We start from the raw sequence: 17279 nt of genomic DNA, 5'->3' as shown, positions 1-17279 counted from the left end.
ATCTTTAAATACTTCTAAGTAGTGTCTCAGAACAATAGAAGAAAGATGGGTTATTCACTAAGCAGTTTTCAGACAAATAGCTATAGGTGGGGAAAAAATAGGCTGGGAAAAAAAGATTAGGCTGGTTTCCTAACAATGCTAGAAGTAAAACTACAATTTTACCTGAGGAAAAAAATAACTAAAATATGTATAACCCAGCAGGGAGAAAGGCCTTTAAAGCAAACCTCAAAAATAAGGAAGTGGTAAAGTTCTAACTACATAAAAATTATATTTCTATTTGGAAAAAAATAACATAAGACAAGTAAAAAGTAAATAACAAAACTGGGAATAATTACTCTCATTACATGCAATGAAGAATTAATACTTTTAATTTATACAGAAAAATATCAATAGAAAACACTGCAATAGAAAAGCAGGTAAAGAATGTGAACAGGTTCACAGAAAGAGAAATACTAGTGGCTGATAAACATTTGAAAAGCTGTTTTCAGCTCCCACTGAAACTTACTCCTAATTAAAGACGTGAAGTAAAAAGATACCATATTTCACTTGTCAGATCAGCAATGATGAAAAACCTCGATACTGTTGAATAAAAACCCAACACTGTGGAATGTGGAGAAAGAGGAACTCTCATTCATTTCTTAGCAGTACAACAATAGATGTCATTTTGGAAAATGACTTAGGAACAGATGAAAATATAAAACACACACAACTCTGACCCACATGTGCTGTCCTAAGTATTTACTCTAGAGATACATTGGCAAAAAAAAAAAAAAAAAAAATCATGTGTATGTTAAAACAAAATGAAACAAAAACCAAAAAACCCTGGAAGCAATCTTCACAACAGCAAAAAATGGAAAATCTACTTACATACACAACTTATTTTACATCAACAGAAGAAAAGCTGAATAAATAATACAGCTATATGAGTGAAGAATAAGTTGAACCTTAGTTAATATTTCATGTTTTGGCATTAAAAGATGTCTAAGATATATCAGCAAATAAAAAGTCACAGTACAAAAATATTTATACACCATGATCCCATTTGTGAACACACATTTAAGTTCTATACTCACAATACAATTTTTCTAGAAGAATTAAAATTTGAAAAAAAACCTGTGGATAATTGCGTTAGAATAAAGAGAATTTTATTCTCCATTTTTTCTTCCTTTCAAAGTTGTTTTTTACTCTCTGCATTCATAACTTTAAATTTTTAGAGGCTAAAGACTTTCGATACAGTATCCACGAGATACTATACACTGAGAGAAAACAACTATTTTTATTTTGCCTCACCAAGGATTGTATCTCATAAGTATAACATATTGCAAGCTCTAAATTAAAATCCCACAAAAAGACAGCGTTTCTTTGCATTGCAGCCTCACTGAAGCAAATCCTTAGAGTAGGGTCTGCTCTGAAATCCACACAGAAATCCAAGTCAGTGGAGGCTCTTCCTTCTCCATATCCTTTCTCCCTCTTCTCCCTAATGAAGGAACATTTAGACTCTGTGCCCACCAGTTATCACAGCAAAATACTGCTCAAGAGAGACCCTCCCACTTACCTACAATTCCTCACACACATGTACACAAAGGGGTTCCAAAGGAATCCCTCCAGTCTTTGAATTTCCAAGTCTAGGATTGTTTTCTTAGCCGTTGCTGAACTGGCAAGTTAATATTTCAAAAAGCAGTATAGCTCTGTGCAGTTAAGCTTATGCAGCCACTATAAGTGGAGGTTTTCACATGTGTGGTTTGTTTGACTTTACTATGAATAGAGGTCTTGTCCCGCTTCGATAAAGCACCTCTCTGTTTGCATGCATCGTATACTAATAGTCTGTACGCTGGGAAACACAGGGATCCCTTTAGAGTTGCCCTGCAGTGAGTTATTTTGCACTTGTCTTCTCTGGGGTAAAATAAAATACACTCTTCAGCAGTGGAGACATTTGTTAAATTATAGCTATGGAACAACCTCGTTGGTTCATTGGTTATCAATTAACTGAGTATTGTTTAAAATTCTCTTATTGTGATAAAAGGCATTTGGCTAATTCTGCCACCATTCCTCATTCTAAGATACCACTCATAAAAATGAAGCTGAGTCTTAGGCTTAAACTGCTCACAAAGAACCAATTGATTTACCCGACCGGATACCAAATTAGGCACAAAATGAGAAGCTTGTTAGAGTAGAGGCATTACCACAGGAAAAAATAGTTTATTTAGAATGGTGAGATAAAACACATACCAATTTTAAAGAACTTAGAAAGCAATTCCTTTGGCTATGTAACTTTGTAAAGGAATAAGGTAACCTAATATACTAAGGAAAAAAAGAATCTCCAAATAGCAATACACAGTATTTTCTATTTTAAAAGTATGTATAATTGTGAGTGGTCTAAATATACCAGTTAAAAGGTACAGATATTCAGGGTGGCTAAAATAGCAAGCGTCAACTACATGTTGTGTTGTCCACAGGAAACCCACTTCAAACAGGAAGATTCATGTTAAAAGTAAAAGGATGGAAAAAGATATACCATGCTAACACTAATCAAAAGAAAACTGGACTAGCTATGTTAATTTCAGATAAAGCAGAATTCAAAGCAAGAAAAAAATCATCACAACAAAGAGGGCCATCACAAACTAATAAAGGATCAATTTTCCAAGACAAAACAATGCTAAACACGTAATACCCTGCAACAGAGCATCAAAATACATATGGCAAAACTGACAGAACTGCAGGGAGAAACAGACAAATCCACCACTAAAAGCTGTAGACTTTAACACCCCTTTATCAGAAATTGTCAAATTCAGCAGGCAGAAAATCAACAAGAACACAATTGAACTGAAGAGCACTAACAATCAACTTGATCTACTTGTTAAAGAATATTCCATCCAGCAACAGTAGAATACACATTTCTTTAGTTCAAAGGGAAGAGTCCAGGCCACAAACCACACCTTAAATGTAAAAACAAAGAAAAAAACAAAAATCATACAAAGTATGCCCTCCTATTACAATGGAATTAAACTAGAAATTAGTAAGAGAAAGAGAGATGGAAAATCTCTAAATATCTGGAGATTAAACAGCACACTTCTAGATAACACAAGAGCCACTGGCATTTTCACCATAAATTTAAAACAAAACCACCACCAAAACGGAAAATTAGAGAAAAAATGGAAATACGGCATTATTTCATCTAGGCTATCTTTACCTGAAACCTAGGAAAAAAAACTACATGGGTCAAATACTTCCATTTTTGTGGACAAGAGGGCAGTCTTTTATTAAGCCAATTAAGCTCTCCACCGTGGATTCTGAATACTGTCAGCAGGCCTGTCCCTCCCCATTCCCAAAACCCAGCTTCCCACCTATGGAATTCCAAGGGTAATTTGTGGATCTGCATTTTGGATAGGACTTCAAGGTTTTCCTTTGAAGTTTCATGGGCATGATTTCTTTAATCCTCAGAAGATTCCCACAAAATAAGTAACCCTGGTACTATTCTCATTTTAGAGATGAATAAAACAGGAACATTTACAGAGAGGTCACAGGTCTTTTCACAAATCCAGTGGGGCCTGAAGTCTTGAGCAGGATCCTGTCTCTGTCCCCACAGTCTTGCCTTCTCTGCTCAAGCACTGACCACAACCGCTGCACTAGGAGATGCTTCTGGACTCTGCCGGGTACGCTGTCCCAGTTCTGACATGAACAGTACTCTCAGCCAGACCTGCAGGTGTACGGTATCAGGTCAGCCTGGGAGGGCAGCCCTTTAGGAGCAATGTGCGTGCCTGCATAGCTTTGTCCAGTTTATTAATAATAGGAGGGTTTCTTCCTTGTTTCACTTCAACTCCACGGCAGCAAAATGTCCACTTAAAATATAACGTGGATGTATTGGTTGAAATATGTATAGTTAGCCAGGTGCAGTGGCTCAAGCCTGTAATCCGAGCACTTTGGGAGGCTGAGGTGGGAGGACTGCTTGAGCTCAAGAATTCGAGACCAGCCTGGGCAACCTGGCAAATCCCCACCTCTACAAAAAAATATAAAAATGTGCTGGGTGTGGTGGCACACACCTGTGCTCCCAGCTATTCAGGAGGCTGAGGTGGGAGGAGTGCTTGAGTCCCAGAGATCAAAGCTGTAGTGAGCCGAGATTTTACCACTGCACTCCAGCCAAAGTGACAGAGCAAGATCCTGTCTCAAAAAAAAAAAAAAATTATACGTATATATACACGTGTGTGTGTGTGTGTGTCTATAGACACATACACATAGATATATGTGTGTGTGTGTGGTGGGCATGTGTCTGTATACATGTATTTTTGGTATATGAAGTAATAAAATTTGTGTGGACTGAGCGAGTGTCTGAATTTACAACTAATTTTTTACAAAACTAAAATAATTTACTTCACTAAAAATGAAATATAACCATAATTGAAAAATAAAAAATAGAAAACATGTCACAGTCCTTAAGAGTTCTGATTCCTCTCTCTCCTCAGCACATTTTTCAAGTTTGTACATCAAACTGTACTATTCTGCCTCACCATTGCTTTCACTTAATAATATAAACATTTCTCATGCCCACTATCTCCAAAAATCTTATCTAATTAGAGCATGATATTTACTTAACTATATTTAGATGTTTTCCATTTGGGGCTATTATTCTTTAAAAAACATGAAGAAATACATTTGCGCATCAAGCATTTATTTTTCTCCACATTTAGTATCATTTCTTGGAGCTGGATTCCCCAAAGTGCAACCGTGCAAAGTAATCACACCATTGCAAATAAAAATACTGTGTCTTTCCTTAAGCCATCCTTTCACCAGTTTAGGTCTAGAAATTCATTCTTTCTGCTGAGCCAACATGATTTATATTTGTTTCCTTCCCACACCAGGGCCCACTTCATCATATTAGGAAATGCACTTTAGCTACTTTCTCTTAGAAATTTTTTTTTTTTTTTAAATAACAGTTCCATGCTAACAAGAAAAACTTTATCCTATCTCCAAAGCTATTTATTATCACATAATGGTAGTTATAGAATTTTTTTTAAAAAAATAACAGTTCCATGCTTAACAAGAAAAACTTTATTCTATCTCCAAAGCTATTTATTATCACATAATGGTAGTCATATTTTAAATAAATTGATTTCTACATAAACAGTAGGTGTGGATAACATATAAGTCAATACCAGGAAATATTCAAATATAATTCAAAGTCTTCCAAACTACAATTGTATAAGCTTCACAATAATTATTTTTATTAGCACCTCAGCTAAGGGTTTTTGCCATTTGAGGTCAGTTTATAGACATGCGTGGTTTCGAAAACCACCACATTGTGGTGTTTCAGTAAAAAGAAAACACAGACCTTCAGGCAGGATCCCAATGTTCCTTATTTAAAATAAATATATATATATATATATAGAGAGAGAGAGAGTTCAGTGAAAAGTTCCCAAGTGAAGTTCAGCATACCACGTCCTGCGCTGGAAATTCAAAATGAGTAACACCCACGGCTTAGTTCCAGGAGCCCAGCTCACTGTACATTCATTCACCCTATGGAAGCGCAACAAATAAATGTCAAACTCAGTCTCAATTCCACGGTCAAGGAGAGTTGGGTAGAGATAAAATATGGTGGCGAGGGCGGTATTTAACTCAGGGGCACGTGACTTCCACAGGTCTCATCTCTCTTTATGCCAAAAACTGAAAAGTACCCTCACATCAGGTTAAATACAATTTCTATGTAACTATGCATGGAGTTTCAATCAAGTCAATAACAGTTAAATTTTGTTGACATGTTATACATGGTAACACCAATTCTGGTGTTTTTTTTTTTAATACTCTAGAGCTAATACTTGTTTCCAATTTTTTTAAATATTTCATTTGGCAAAGCTCATAGGCCCTCGGCACCAACTCTGCTGTGTCTAGGGAGCAAATGGATGCTGACTTCATTCCATGTCACCCCCAAAATGCCAGAGCTGCTCAGGGAACTGAAGAGGCCTGAAGGGGCCACGCAGAACCCCCAGAAGTGGCAGGAAGAGGATGGGCCAGTTTCTGACCATCACCGAAGGCAGGGTGCCACAGCAGGAGACACTGGGGATGCAGGAAAAAGCAGGTGAGGAGGAAGTTCACGGGGAAGCCCTCGACCACAGAGGGTGTCAGGTGATAGGAGGCCTTGGAGCCAACCACGGAGAAAAGGTCAGCAAAAGCCACAGGTTTCAAAGATGTGGAAAAAAATCTGGGGCAACTCTGAAGGCAAGGGCTCAAATGAGGAATGTGCAGTCGCCAGAAAGGAAGGGAGGAGCACAGAGGCCAGGGCATGCAGAAGGCCAGTGAAGGAGAGCAGTACCTGGGCTAGGAGCTGGTGGCTTGGGGGCGTGTTTGGTATTCTAGACGTGCGTACTTGGTCTGTGGTGCAGATGTAGGATGTGCAGAGAAGAGACAGGTATGGGAGAGGTTTCTCTCAACCAGTCTTCACTGGGAATCAAACATATGTGCAAGATCCATTGGGTGCCGTCTGCCCTGACAGCTGAAGGCCAGGAGAATGCCACAGGCAAACACACAGGCAGGTGGTGGACCCAGAGGAGAAATGAAGGGGGCCTGTGGCAATGAACTTGATGCAAAGATGATGGACATCAGGGTAGATTCTGACAGTAGAGTGTTTTAAGGAAAAATATTAAATTCATCGAACCCAAACCCTCCATTTTACACATTTTTTTAAAAGACCCAAACATGTTGGAATCTGAATTGAGACTAAACAGAGTTGAGCTGGTTGAACAGCTGAGTCTGAATAATACAGGCTACAGAGACGGACATGCCCCAATTGGACAAGTGGGACAAGAGTCTGAACCATCCACAACTAACCTCAAGGCATGTACGACGTGCCTAGTGACGGTGAAATGGCACAAACCAGGCCCCCAGATGCAGGCAAGGGACCCTGTCCATGCTGGGATCCCAGAATCCAGGGCAGGTAAGCACTCTAGAAGAGCTGGTCAAAAGGCTGGTAACCTGGAAAGAAGCACAGTTCTCCAAGGCCTCCAGATCAGAAATTCAGTCTGATGTAAGCCACACACATCACTGTAAATTTTCTGATAGCCACATTTTATTAAAAAGCATGGGAAATTAGTTTTAGTAATATATTTTATTTAACCCAATATAGCCAAAATATAATCATCTCAACATATAATCCATATAACAATTATGAGTGGGTACTTTACATTCTGTTTTTCACACCCCAAACCCACTGACAGCACAGCTCAACTGGAACTGGCTTTTAAACTGGAGTTTATGCGCTCCGGGGCCCCACAGGGCCAGTGGCTACCACAGAGGACAGCCTGGCTCCAGGTCCTCGCTTCCCCTCCGCCTGTCTGCATTCTGTTTTCCCTGCTACACAAGGAAGAAGTCCTGCCTGCCTCCGGAAAGCAGCCCTTATCTGCCAGGCTAGCAGGACACAGCTCAAGGCCCTGATCAGTCGCCCAGGCAGGCACAGTCATGCTGGTCCTCCCGAGGAAAGGCTGGATCCACTGCACATGGCCAGGGACAGAAAAAAAAACAAGGTCACTGTCAAGGAAGCAGAGCTGTAGGCCAAAGGGAGAGAGTCCCAGGAGTGATTAAAGTATTAACAGATAAGAAATGCTTCCCTCGGCCAATCAGCAGGCAGAAATTGTGCATTCCTTTCAGGAGGAGCTGCAACACGTCCTTCTGAGTCTTACTCAGGTTTTCACAGTTGACAGCACAGTACCTGGCCAAGAGCGAAGGCTACACAAATATTTATTCAGCATGTGAAATACCCTGCACCTAAAATCCTGTGCTATTTCACAAACAGAAGTGAAGAGCAGGCAACCTGACGGGACCAATAGGGCTTCCTACGTGTTCTGTTTGTTTTTACTAAAGTGAAACTGGACTCAATAAAATTCCTCAAGTTTAAGAGATGAATCCCTGCCATGTGGACTCCAGAACGGTAAACTCTCCCTTGTTTCAGAAAGGGAACCCCCAACTCTGCCCCATCCGTTCCTCTCTGCAAGTCCTCACCTTCACTATATAGTCCTCAATGTGTCGTTGAATCCCTGGTACCAAGTAGTTTTTGCCAAATGATGGATAAAAGAACAAAAGTAAATAAATAACAACATCAATAGAAATAAAGAGTAAGATATTCATGAATATTATAGTGAATGGGTGTGGTTGTTTCTGGACTCAAAAGTCTTTGAAGGGAAAAGATGCAAATTCAGCTCAACAAATATTTATTGAGCGCCTCCTATGAGACGACTGTGTGCTGGGTGCTAGAGGGGTACAAAGACGACCAGGACAGGACTGGGATTCCCGGCCCACAATGCACCCACACCGCACCCACACCGAACCTACTGATGGAACGCACAGGTGTGCGTAGCACCACACCTGCAGCCTTGAAGCTGCATGCACATGGCTCTGGGCCTAATCCATATGGGCTCCTGCTTTGCCAGGAAGAGCAGGTAGGAGAGGGAAAGGCAGTTATCAAGGCCTAGCACGGCCAACCCCTGCATGGGGCAGTTCTCTCGCATGTGTTATCCTGTTCATTCCTCCAGGACCTTCTCCCAGGCAGACCCTCATTTTCTCACCTTCTCGTTCTCCAGGAGCCAGTCACGTAGCCCAGCTCTGGCACTGGGCCCTGAATAGAGTCAGCCACCAAACTTTTGGAAAAGCTTGTCGCTTCCTGACAAAAATGGACAGATGCAGCTGACACCAAATCCCCCACCTCTCTCACTGCCTGAAACACAGATGTGCCACAGCTGTGGCCAGCCCTTTTGCATCATGGAGCAAAGGAAAACATGCTGAGGATGGCAGAGCAGAAAGAAGAGAGAACCTGGGCTCTCAGTAACATCCCAAGCCACTGCACCAGCGCCTGGAAGCAAGCACCCACCTTCAGTGCCTTGCTATCAAGGAAACAGAAAGCTGTTTAAGTCCTTGTTAGTAAGTGCTATGCTGCTGGCCAAACATATGCTAACATATCCAAACACAAACACACACCACACCTGATACTGGTACCTATATATGTGTTGTGTGTATCGATGCATGTGTATGTGTGTGTTTATGTGTGTGTGTGCACACATGTGTGTGTGTTGAATCATGTCTCCCCCAAAGGATATATTGAACTCCTAACCCCTGATGCTTATGAATGTGACCTTATTAGGGTGTTTGCAGATGCAATCAAGCGAAGATGAGATCAACAGGGTTGGCCCTAATCCAACATGACTGATGTCCTTGTGAGAAGAGACACACTCCCAGCGCAGAGACAGAGAGAGAAGACAGCCACATGAAGATGCAGGCAGATATTAGAGAGAATCATCTACCTGTATTCTGGGCCTTGAACCTGCCCTTTACCTGCGGCTTGCCCACATCAGATCCTGAGGTTCCTGCCTGCTTCTGTCCTTGGATAAATGGGAAATCTTACTCTCATATCTGGCCATTTTTACCCCTACACATGATAATGAGGGAAGTAAAGAGAGCAGCTGGGGAGGGAGGAGGACAGAAGCTGAAACACAGCTGGTTTCTTAGGGTCTCACGATGGACTAAAGAGATTTTTTTTTTCTTTTTCCTAATACACCTGGCCCTATCCACCACTCTGCCGGCCATCAACGACCAGACTGGCTCCGTTTTCAGGGCCTTGGCTAGTGCTTCACTGAGACAAAAAGAAGAAAGACCTGCGACCTGTGAGTGAGATCTGTGGCACAGAGCCAGCCCCATCCCGTCCACACTAGGGATTACAATCCTCTTACTTCTACCAAGTGATTAGAAGGAAATGCACGTGTTTCAGTCAAGAGAGTTCAGATCTAAGGTGCCAACTCAGAAAGTCTCCTGGAAGCATTTTGGATGCCACTGCCCTAGACTACATCGCTCCAGTGCATACGCTACCAAGATTCGCCACGTGGCAATCGGCGTCGCCAGAAAACTCAGAAGGACCCGGGTGCTTCCTGACATTCTCCATCCGTCAAAGAGTCAGCCCCAAGGTCTCTGCAAGCCCGCACCCTTCCCAAAGCAAAGGCTCCCTCAGAGCACACAGCCTGCATTATGCCTGTGAGTGCACAACTGGCACCCTAGACCAAGGGCACGTAAGTTACTCAGAAAACGGATTCCTCAGAGACAGAGAACACAGTGAACACGAAGGACGGCTCCTCACACACTTCACAGCACACTTAGCAGCTGCAGTTCTTCAACTCCGATACAGGAAGAACCACAGGAATCTCTGGCCCTGGGGCCTTACCTGGCAAGCTGTTCCAAGGCACTGGCGAAAGCTTCCCAGTGTTTCATGAGAGTCCCGCGCTCGGAGGGGAGACAGAGGCCCCTCCTCTGCTGCTCCTGAGGGTTCATCCAACAACGCTGTCTCCTCAGTATCCTCCAGAACAAACCCTGCCTGGCCTGGGTCTTTGCCCCGCTCTCTGACAGCTCAGAGCACCCCCCTTCTCTACTCTTCCCAGCTCTCCAAAGCCCACCTATGCTGACTCCCGTTTCCACAATCACTTCCTCACCAGACGCCCAGGACATGTGCTCGGATGGGCACATTCTGGCGCTTGGTCCTAACCATTCTGCATTATGCGTCTCCCTTTGCTGGATGAGGAACATCACGGGCAAAGGCCACGTCACATGTTTCCTGTGCATCACAGAGTGCCTCGGGCCCCTGGGCCCCCCAGCAACATGGCCATGGAAGCCTCGCCAGCTATTACACTGGATCTCACTTACGTGGTGTCTACACAACCACGGTACCAGGATTCTCTCTCTGCATTCCAGGCCACCGGGCTACATTCTACTATCCTCACTCTTAAACCCAAGCCAAGATTCCCACCCGACTTCTCACAGTCTTGCGGTGTGTTGTTCTGGGACCTGACCTAAAGAGAGCATGTGATTTGCTCGGATCATGGTGGAGTACAGAATTTAAACTCGAATTCCATGTTTTCATTCATAATCTGTTCCAGGCTTCCTTCTTAAACCAGGTTTCTCTATCTTGTAGTCAATCACTTAACAAAAATCCATTCAGAAAGAGCACTATAGGCACTGAGAGAATGTAAAAGTGAGTAAGTTCCTACCTGTGCAGAGATTATAATTTAGGAGAGGAAATAAGATGGTTACATAAATCACTAAAATTAGATTAGAGAGTTTTAAATGCAACTACAGGTTCTGGGGAAAAAAAAAAAAGAAAAAGTTGCTATGGAAGCACCTGGTGGGGAAAACATTTGTGCCTGGGAAGAGAAAAGAGAGAATGCAGGCACCTGGGCATGCAGGACCTGGTTTGGACCCTGGGGCTTTAACTCCGCTCCCCTTCTGCTCTCTGTGGCTCCATCTTCTCATCTGCGCAATGCCAGTGTCAGAGGAGAGCATCTCCACAGCCACCCATGTGGGTAATTTTACAGCTGGAAGGAAAGGCAGCATTTGTGATGAGCCTTCAAGAATCATTAGGAAGCTGGCACATGCATGGTGGGAGAGCGTCCCAGGCACATGTCAGCAGCTGCTGAGATCAGCCCTGGAAAGACAGGCTGGAGCCAAGGCAGGAAGAGGCTTGAACACTCAACTGCGGGCTCACAGGTAACTTGGGCAATGAGGGTTGCTGGAGGTGTCTGAATAGAGAAGTGTTTACAGACACCGACAGGCTTAGCACGCAACCTGCCCAAGACAGTTAAAAAAGGCGTGCGGTGATTCCAGCTACAGTGCATTTCCATTTCAGTGAATGTCTGAACTTGAGGAGAAAGTCCCCTCATACAGACATCTGAGTATTTCTGTGAAGGGGAACACTCCCTACACCCAGGAGCCAAATGGGGACATGGGGAAGTGCTGCTGCCTCCCTGTCAGGCCCCCTTTTGTTCAGAGGATATGGACAGGCCTCACTGAAGAGGCTGTAGCAGGGGTCAAACAGGTGGTGCAGACATCGGAGAGTTCACTCTCGAATGCTGGAAACTTGCAGAAGTGGGTGCAGACCAGTCAGTCATGGAGGGTGCACAGAGGGGACTCCTGCAACCCACCAGATCACCAGCCAGGTGGCACACCCTGGAGTCTGAGACCTATGAAAAAGCGGGTCGGCCGGGCGCAGTGGCTCACGCCTGTAATCCCAGCACTTCGGGAGGCCGAGGCAGGCGGATCATGAGGTCAGGAGATCCACACCATCCTTGCTAACACGGTGAAACCCCGTCTCTACTAAAAATACAACAAAAATTAGCCAGGCATGGTGGTGACAGGCGCCTGTAGTCCCAGCTACTCAGGAGGCTGAGGCAGGAGAATGGCGTGAACCAGGGAGGCGGAGGTTGCAGTGAGCCAAGATGGCGCCACTGCACTCCAGCCTGGGAGACAGAGCGAGACTCCGTCTCAAAAAAAAAAAAAAAAAAAAAGAAAGAAAGAAAGAAAGAAAAAGAAAAAGAAGACAAAGCGGGCAGGTCCCCTCTGCATGGCTCGCAGGAGGCAGTCGCGCTTGCTGCATTCAGCACTCCCCTGCCCTCCAGAGGACCTTCACACACCACACATCAACAATAAACATGCCCTGCTCCAAACAATTACCTGAAAGCCGTTCTTGGGAAACCTAAATAGTATTCCCAGGAACACAATGTTGTAAGAGATGTGCACAGTCCTAGGACAGATACAAAATCCCATTTAATCAGTAAAGGACTCTGACAACATCCACTTTCAGGACTTGGAACCCTTCCCTTTCGCTCCCACAGGCTCCCACAGGCAGAAGCCCCCAGAGCCTGCACTGCCATATCCAGCACCTGCACTGGGCTAATGTCTAGTTCAGAGGTTCCTAGTCGCTGGCGCCAGGCGACTATGGGTCACTCGGAAGACATGGGAGCAAAGTGACTGACTGTAAAAACAATGGTCGCTATGGGTGGTTTCCCGGATCTTTCCCCGAACTCACTCTCCCACCAGGTAGAACTGGAGGAGGAAGAAAGGAAATGGAGGGAACACAGAGAAAGAGGCTCCAAAACAAAACAGTGAAAACGAAAATGCAGCGATAGGAGCTTCCAGGAGATGCTAGTAATGGAAGCGGCTGTGTCACACATGGAAATCTAGGTCCAAACAGCTCAGAGACCACCAGCCACCCTAAAAAGGCTAGTGGTAAGTAAGGCAGCTGGGAAGCTTGGCCCTGTGTGCTGGTCCTAAGTTCCCTGTCCACCCCAGGCTGTTTCTTGCTGTTCCCAGGCCCAGAATGTGACCTTGACCTTCTAATTTGCCTAGCTAACTCTGACCCGTCCCTCCCATCCCAGACCAGCAGCATCGCCCCAGCAAGCAGCCTCCCTGCCACCCGGGGCTGACCCAGGCATCCTATGAGTCCCACTGCACTCTGCCCTGACCTCCCATGCTGCCCTGACACCACCGTTCAAACCATCTGTTAATGTTTGAGCTTCCCGCTCCCTAGACGACAGCCTCCTCAAGGTCATGGGATCTGTCCTTATCTGCAGGCCTCTGGGTTCAAAGCCAGGATTCAAAATTGACGATGTGTGTGCGACCTTGGATAACATCCCCGCTCTCTGCTTCATTCTGCTCCTCTGTCAGCTAGACACAGCCACATATGCCTGTGCTATGGGGCTGTGTGAGAACTGCATCCACAATCCAAGCAAAACCCTGAAAGTAAGGCAAATGCATAATGAATATTAACCACCACCTCCTCCACCTCGAGTGCCAAACACACCTGAGATGATAAAATACTGGTTGACACACTTCATGTCATCAAGGAGCTTGCTTTTGTCTGGAACACTGCATCCAGCTTATAAGCCTGCTCCTTAGAGAAAGGCCATCGTCCAGTTCTACAGAACATCCAGGAAGTAAGCACCTTTAAATTCAGGTCTTGGGTTATGTGTGGAGTGGAGCAAGGTGAAGGCAATGAGGCACCCTCCTCAAAGCTTCATTTCTCACCATTTCACTCCGGAAAAAAGCCACTCTTCTGAAAGTTAAAATATTTTCTCTTGGGAAACAAACAAACAGACCCTTACGAATGGTTCTACCTGGTGAGTCGTCCTGTAATATTTATTCTCCTGGAAAAAAAATATGATCCAACAGGACATTTTTATTTCTGGATCTTGGAAAATATTTTGGCCAACACCTCAGTTTTATCCTCAAAACACTGGAGCCATCCAGGGAGGTTAAGACGCTGGCCCAGGGCCAGACAGCTGGGTCAGGAAATTGTAATAAGCTCTGTTCTTCAGCCCCACTACCCAGCAGGTATGTGAGCAGTGGCTTCAATTTAATTTCTTCATCTAATTAAGAAAGGGTATTCATATGTTTCAGTAATGCAGAAACAACGGAGAAAGGAGGCTGGTCTTGGAAAAGATTACTTCTTAAAGAAAAGAAAGGCACCTTCAACTTCATTCTTGGATCTCAAAGTTAGAAAATTCCCCAGAGAAAATACGGAGAGTCCCTCTTCCTTAGAAGCAATTCCATTCCATTCCCCGCCTCTGGGCTGCCTCTGAGATCCCACATCCTGGGAAGCCAGGGGTTCCTTGCTTGGCAGTTCCCTGGGAGAGTCTGAGGGCTCAGTACCATCCTGAGTGGTTCCAGACCACCCAACACGCAGGGCAGCGAGCACAGCTTCATCCACTATTGCAAGTGAGGTGTGGGGGAAAAAGGGACAGCAGACAGAACCAGAAAAGCTGATGCCAGGGCTGGACCAGCCACAGCTTATCGTGTGGCCTGGGCTACCTGACCCCTCCTCTCCAAGCCACAAGGTTCCCATGGTTACAATGAGGGTTCGCAGGGCAGATGGGTGCTGACCCACCTGGTTCTATGACTGTCAGTCTCCAAGGGCAGGCTTCCTTTCCATCGCTACCCCCAGAGGGAAAGGCTTCTAGGAGGGAGAAATGTGAACAAAAGTAGGCAGTGGGGCCACGTGGTGGACCACAGGGGAAAAAAATGTTCTCAGAGGCAGGCAACGTGGCTTGTAGCTCCCGGCCCTGCTGCTGCCTGCCAGAGTGGCACGTCTACCCCTGAACCTCAGCAGCTTCAGCCAAACAGTGTGAGGTCCCTTCAAAGTCCCAAACCACACTGAATCCCCAGGAGACGTGACTTACTCTAGTAACAGTCTGGATACAGGGATTACCAACTAGCAAGCTGAGGGCACTGGAATCTATTTATAAAATATATACATTTTACAATGCTCTTTGAGTTTCCCAAATCCTCATGGCACAGATGACCTGGGGGTGCCTGCATCGTGCAATTGAGTTTGCCCTTCATTAGTTCCTCTTCCAGAGTTCCTGACATTAGAATCAGGGCCTCTTTAAAAACACAAACTGCAAAAATCAAATTGCACTGGGTCTGGAAAATTTCCATCCCATTAAAATTGGGTTATTTGCACCCATTTTCTCATGAGGTCCTCAATCCATCCACAACCTTCCATGCCTGATGCAGGTGGAAGTCCACAGCCAGTGGGGGTCTGACTCTGAAGCCACAGTAGGCACACGGCACCATGCCTTCCCTTCCACTCAACACTGTGGCAATCACTCTGGAGCAGGGCTCAGATCACTCTCCTCCTCCAAAATCATCAATGGCTCCCACTGACACAGAGTCAAACCCAAAGTCTTGGCCTAGAATTCAAAGATTTCACGATATATCCTCATTTGACCCCTCTAGTCACATTTCCTTTGCACACTTTAAAAATAAAAACAAAAAATGTAAAAGGCACTAGAAAAGTGCAAAAAACGAGGTTCCCTAATCTCAGTACTGGAGAAGAGAATACAATCAAAAAGGCTGTTGTCTCCTTTGGAACCACTGGGTGAACCCCCTGGGAAAGTTCACGGTGTCCCTCCCCCTTCCTTTGCTGGAGCAGCTCTCTCTGGACAGAGGCCCTTCCTGCCACCTTGGACCTGCCCCACCTGCAAGCTTTGACTCAGACCCCCCCTCCCTTGCAAAGCCACCCTGACTCCTAGGGACTCCCACAGCTCCACAGGCGCCTACACCAACTTACTTTCTGCCTGGCATTCCATTTACAAATGCATCTTAGGTGCCAGGATCAACTCTCAACCCCCAACCCCAGCCCCATTCACTGGGGCATGTCCTCCTTCCATCTCCCAGGCCCCACTACGGGAAGTGCTTTCTTCCCAGTCTCCCAGTGCAGGAGCCAGACCCCCTCTCACCGCAGGGCAGCAGGGATCCACTGGGGATAGTTTCTTGGGGCCTTGTCTCACTCCTCTGTTACCCCAGCCTTGACCCTGCAGGAGGCAGCGCAGGATATTTGTTCAAAGGATTTTAAAAATTATTATTAGCTAGAAAAAAGACCACGAACTTTGGAGTGGACATCCTGAGACCTGCCTACGAAGACCATTAGGGTAAAGAAGTCACCTCTTCACCCCAGAACCAGGAAGCCTCCAGGATGGCATAAGCGACCAAACAGCTGGGAGCCAAGCACAGTGCAGGCGGCTTGGGGGCGGCGGCCGGAGGCTGGGGTGGGTAAGACCCGCAGGGAACTCCGGGGCTTGGGCGGCGGCTCATTCCCCAGGAAAGGGCTCGCGGTGGGTACTGCGGGCAGTAGTGGCCGCGGACCCCGCGCGCAGGAGATGTGCGGGGCGTCCTCTTGGCCAGTTCCGACCTTCCCCGCCGGTGGCGGTGCCCCGGGGGCGTAGTCCTTTCCCAGACCTGCTCTTGGGACCGAGGCTCCAGCCCCAGGGTCTGCGGGCGGGGCCACGAACCGTGAAAGCCCCGCCGCCAGATCGCCCGCGGGACCCTGGCCCGGGGCGCCCTGATCCCGCGCCGCAGCGCAGACCCGCGACCGCGCAGCGCAAGCAGGGGGCCGCCAGGTCCCTAAGCGCCCACTGCGCTGAGGCGCGGGCGCCACCAGCGAGAGGTAGGGCAGGGCAGGGGCAGGAGCAGAGCAGGGACGAGGGCAGGGACATGGGCAGAGCTGGGCGGGCGTCCTCTGCACCGAGCCCGCGAGTCCCCGCCAGGGACGCTGGCCCCCGCCCGCTGCCACCCGGCGCCCGGGCAGGATCCAGCGGGGCAGGCGCGGCCGCAAGCCCCGAGCACCAAGGCCGGCACCGCAGCGCCGCGTCCCGCCCTCCCCGCTCCGCGGCCGGCCCGGGCGATGCCGACACAAAGGGGACGCGCGTCACCCTACCTGGGCCTGCTCTTCCGCGGTGCGCGGCTCCGACGGCTCCGCCCGGTACCGGCTGCGAGGTGCCGGGTGCCCGCCGTTTGCCGCCCGCGCCTCCCCGCGCCCGCGCAGCCCGCACGGCCCGCTCTGCAACCCCGGCCCTGCTGCCTCCCGCCTGCCGAGAGCCCGCGCGGGGAGAGGCGGCGGCGCGGGCGGGGCGCGAGCGCGCACAGAGGCCGGGCACGCGGGAGGCTCGGCCCCGCCCCCGCCCCGAGCCGCACAGCGCCCC

The 17279-nt window shown here is 46.9% G+C and overlaps 1 protein-coding gene across 8 annotated transcripts in view; it reads right to left on the bottom strand.

The window, feature by feature from the left end:
* The window catches only part of RNF144A (ring finger protein 144A), a 154846-nt gene extending 137601 nt beyond the window's left edge, over positions 1 to 17245 (bottom strand). The window contains exons 1-3 of one of the 8 annotated variants that reach the window (XM_031654912.1): positions 11196 to 11336; positions 7987 to 8021; positions 6820 to 6963 (exon numbers count right to left, since the gene is read on the bottom strand). Coding sequence is in view for 1 of the 8 variants with exons in the window: in XM_031654920.1 (XP_031510780.1) it covers positions 13295 to 13448 (154 nt within the window). In the remaining 7 variants the exon portion in view is untranslated. The other 7 variants (XM_031654911.1, XM_031654919.1, XM_031654916.1 and 4 more) reach the window with 7 other exon arrangements.
* Between the last annotated feature and the right edge of the window lie 34 nt (positions 17246 to 17279).

The sequence above is a fragment of the Papio anubis genome, chromosome 14 (assembly GCF_008728515.1).
Source record: "Papio anubis isolate 15944 chromosome 14, Panubis1.0, whole genome shotgun sequence".
Lineage (NCBI taxonomy): Eukaryota > Metazoa > Chordata > Mammalia > Primates > Cercopithecidae > Papio > Papio anubis.
This window is presented reverse-complemented; position numbering and strand designations above follow the sequence as displayed.